The sequence below is a fragment of the Vigna umbellata genome, chromosome 1, assembly GCF_029865625.1.
Source record: "Vigna umbellata cultivar VRB3 chromosome 1, Vumbellata_1.0, whole genome shotgun sequence".
Taxonomy (NCBI): domain Eukaryota; kingdom Viridiplantae; phylum Streptophyta; class Magnoliopsida; order Fabales; family Fabaceae; genus Vigna; species Vigna umbellata.
The window spans coordinates 103,392,839-103,397,205 of NC_142165.1; the positions used below are offsets into that span (position 1 = coordinate 103,392,839).

The 4,367-nt window shown below is 27.6% G+C and overlaps 1 protein-coding gene across 1 annotated transcript; it reads left to right on the forward strand.

Moving 5' to 3' along the window:
* The first annotated feature begins 1,983 nt into the window (after window positions 1-1,983).
* On the forward strand, window positions 1,984-2,715 carry LOC124835106 (cotton fiber protein). Its single transcript, XM_047309985.2, has one exon. The coding sequence runs from the start codon at window positions 2,033-2,035 to the stop codon at window positions 2,438-2,440; it is 408 nt and encodes a 135-aa protein (XP_047165941.1). The 5' UTR covers window positions 1,984-2,032; the 3' UTR covers window positions 2,441-2,715.
* Window positions 2,716-4,367: the final 1,652 nt, after the last annotated feature.

Here is a 4,367-nt window from a genome sequence, read left to right on the forward strand (position 1 = left end):
ATGAAGGGGTTGAAGGTAGGGTGAAACACCTAACCTAATATGAGAGTATGTAGGGCTAGCATATTTTCTTCATGCACCCACTTTTCTCTAAACACCCCTTCAATCTCGTAATTCCTAAACCATCTTTCATAAAAATTATAAACTTTTCTGCACTTTTTTTATAATATTTGCAGGATATGTTATTTTAGAAGGTATTTTTAATATCTTTCGAAATACTCAATCTAAAATTATAAAAATATATATTCGATACTTAAAAATATTCTAAAGATATAAAATCGTGTTTTAGAAAATTCACAAGTACGGTCTAAATAAATTAACATATAATTAACTTAAGCCTCATAGATTAATCAAAACCTCAATATGTGCTTCAAATGTGAAATAACTATTTGATGTTAACATGTTTTGAGACTGTGGAATGAAATTTTTATTTATTTTTCTCATCATTTTGATATTTTAATTTAGGTGATTTAAATGCTCAATAAAAGTAAAATACTTATGTTAACATATATACCTAGACTTAATACATAAACAATTAAATCAATCAAAGGTATGACTTCGTTCGTTAAAATAACATAACTAAGTAATATATTATGTAAAATTGATGACAAAGTCTCATTTAACAAAAAATAAAAACTTACTTTTTATTATATTCTTAATCAATTGAGTGACATAAAGCAAGAAAACAACAAAAACAAAATTCAATCTTTCTATCTTATTTTTGCATGGAAATATTTTTTTTTCCTCACAACACTTAAAAAACTTTCAAATAATAATTATGATTTAGAATTTAGGATTTAAGTATTTTTTAAACGAGATTAATATACTCAAATCTCACGTCGCAATAATTTCAATTCAAGAATATCCTTCAAAATTAAATAGAAGATTCATTTGTGTTGAATTTCACCATTATATTACTTCAATAAACAACTTTTTTTATCAATCCAACTATAATCATTCAACATTACAACAACCTTAACAAAAAAAATATATAAAACTTTCTAAACTTATACCATGCATAAACCTACACATTTAATAAAGATTTAAATTCACTTTTAAATCCAATTCATTTATAAAAAGGTTATTAAAAAGATATAAAATAAATATTTTTCTCAACTAATAAAATAAAAAATATAACATCTCATTGTAATAATATAATACTACCAAAGTAAAAATATTTCATTACAAATATTTAAAAATTAATTTACTTAAAATATATCTCATATCAATACAGTCATCCAATAAATAAAATGATAATAATATAGGACATATACATCTCACGCTTCTAACTATGATTCTATTACAAAAGTATATCTAACAAGTATAAAAATTATTAAATTGATTACATATTCAATGTTTCGTAATTAAGTTAAGAAAAGTTAGTATACTCTGTAAATTTCTTAAAAATATTCCAGCATTGCATTAAATTATTTTGTTTACCTTGTCTCATTTTAATCTATTTTAGTAATTTTCACCATTCTTAAAGATTGGGTAGAGAATTACAGAAGCAATAAGACAAGCTCGGCCGGCCGCCACAAAACTAACAGCATCTCATTGGCAGCAAACTATGATTTCGTGTTGACCATATTACTAAACTCATTAAGGATATTACTGTTTATATTACTTTCTGCATTACATTTTCTGCTTTTTTTCTTTTTATTTTTCACAGCTAATATAAGTTCTAAAGATTAACAAAAATCATTAACCCATGGAAAATTGTCTTGAAAGTGGTGATGATTATAGCAACCCTGCTGTAACTGGGTCTACCAACAAGCAAAGCTTGAATTGAAATGAGAAAAAAAAATCAAACTTTGACCATGGATATATCTAATGAGACTAAGTTTTCAAAGTGTACACGGTTATCTATTTGTACACGGAAGTTTCAGCGTCCGTTTCCTTCCTCAATAATCCACCACGTTCTGCTTCAATAATATTTTAAATTGAAACAGCGCGTCATCATCCAGTTGTTATAAATATCTTTCACCAACGATAACAACTTTACGAAAACTATTATCTCATTTGTTTGCCTTCAACAATGACCAACAATAACATGAACTCGCACAAAAAGTCTCTACTGAGCCGCCTGAGAGTGGCCGTGAACAAGGTGAAGCTCCTGCTGAGCGCCACCGTGCTCAGCCACGCATGGCATGCGGCGAACATTCTCCGCCGCGTTTCTATGAGCAAACGCCAGATTAGTTTCAACGATCGACCGGGGTTGATGATTTGTGCTACTTCTTCTTCAGAGGAAACGGATTCGGAGGGTTTGATTTCTCCTCCTGCGCAAACCCTTCAGAGGACCATAAGCGGTCCCTCGGATGATGATATTGATAAGAGAGCAGAGATGTTCATAACCAATTTCAGACGGCAGCTTCAGATGGAGAGACAAATCTCACTGCAGCTACGTTATTGCAGGGAAAATAGTCTTGAATTGGTCTCTCCCTGATTAGTTCTTTGGATTTCTTTTAATGGAAAATCTCCATTTTTCACTTTGCCTTGATTGCCAGAGGAACGTGTACAAAAAAAGTCTGCCTATTTTTTTCCCTTTCATTTGTAAAGTTTTGGATTCTTGAGATTGTTTTGATCTTTTTTACGATTTGCAGCAATTACAAGAACTTGGGAACATGTTTTTGTTAGTTGTTCCCTTTTTTTTTTTGTGTATTTCTTTCTTTGTCATTGTCCCTGTATAATAAAAATAAAATTTATAAATTTTATGAGGAACTGTTTTTCTTCTTTTTCTACTTCACCAAACATGTACAAAGTACTGATGATTTTGCAGAAGTTAATGGCCTTTTCTTTAAATAAATCTAATGTATGATTAGATAAAAGAAAAACTAAAATATAAGGTGTTTTTCAAATTTAGATTTATTTTTTAATACGTATAAACTGAAACAAACAAATAAATAAACATGATAGCCTGAGACAGAGAGACCACGTTTGTCCCTGTACTAATGCTAATTTTTTTGTCTGAGATAACATGTACGAGGATGGCAACGAGAACTGAAAAAAAAAGTTAGAATATATATGACTAAACTACGTCACAAATTGCTTTGGTTATATTCTTATAATATAAGTTTATAGCAATAGTTTAGTTTGATACCATAATATGTTATAAACTTCAAAGGTAAAATATTAATTGAGTACGTATCAGAAGGAACGGGGCTATCCAGTTCCGATAAGGAAAACAGTTATGAAAATAATTTAAAACAATTTTTTTAATGCCAGAATGGCGATGTTTAAGTGAATATGGATTTGGATAATTTGATAATGTTTTCAATATAAGTTCGTGATTAAAACCTGATTATAAAAAAAATAGGCACATTTTTTAAAATAAAATTTAGGTCTGTTCAATTATTTGTAAAAACTATAGGGATCTCAAGCTTAAAACTAGAAAAATAACACTACCCAGTTTGACTATTGCAGTATGATATCTTGTATTCTCCAGCTAAAAAACAGGAAGATAGCATTTATGATAACTTTTTATTTAACTTATCCTCTGTTTTTATTTACTTCTATCACTCCCATTAATTATTCTTCATTTTATTATAATCAAATAAGTTTAATTTATACTTTATTTTTCGTATATTTCTATCCATTCATTTTATTTTATTTTATTTTCTTTATCAGAAAGTCCATAGTTTTGTCGCTATATTTTTTTATATTTTTATAAAATACGACACAAGAGAACTATGAATTTGAATTTGTAACTATTATAAAGCTGCCCACAAATTATTTTATGTATCCATTCATTTTTGTTTATTTTTTCTTTATCAGAAAGTCTTTGAGTTTAATCGTTTTTTTTTATAGAACAAGATACAATAAAATCATTAATTTTAATTTTAAATAACATAAAGCTATTTTATTAGAAAGTAGATTTTAAGCTTAATTCAACCCTATAAAATCGAAGAAACAATAAATATTGCTAGAATAAGCTCTAACTTGGCTCTGATATTATATTAGAAAGTGAGTTTTAAGTCTAACTCAACCCCACAAAATCGGTTTGTATATTATAAATTGATCTTATTTCTTGTTGATGTGAAACTTCCAACATACTCATAAATTATATATGTAAGTACTGGAAAAAAATTTGTTTCCTCTCTATTCGATGTCAAATTCTCCAATGTTAAACCATATTATCATTTATCATCTATCATATTTTGTTGTCCTTTAATTTTCTAATTTATTTCTCACTAACATAATTTCTTACAAGGGAATAGTATTGTAGGATTTGTGTAAGTTTTTTAAGTTAAATATGTAAGCAATTTTTATAATTTTAATTGAATGAAAATGAATAAGAGGTTGAATTTCATAATTCTCACTGATCTTACATATATAATAGAAAAAATTTACTTGGATATATTGTATAGTTCTTT

What these genes read in the sequence shown, in the direction of transcription:
- LOC124835106 (XM_047309985.2), top strand. Translation starts at nt 2,033, where the DNA reads ATGACCAACAATAACATGAACTCGCACAAAAAGTCTCTACTGAGCCGC.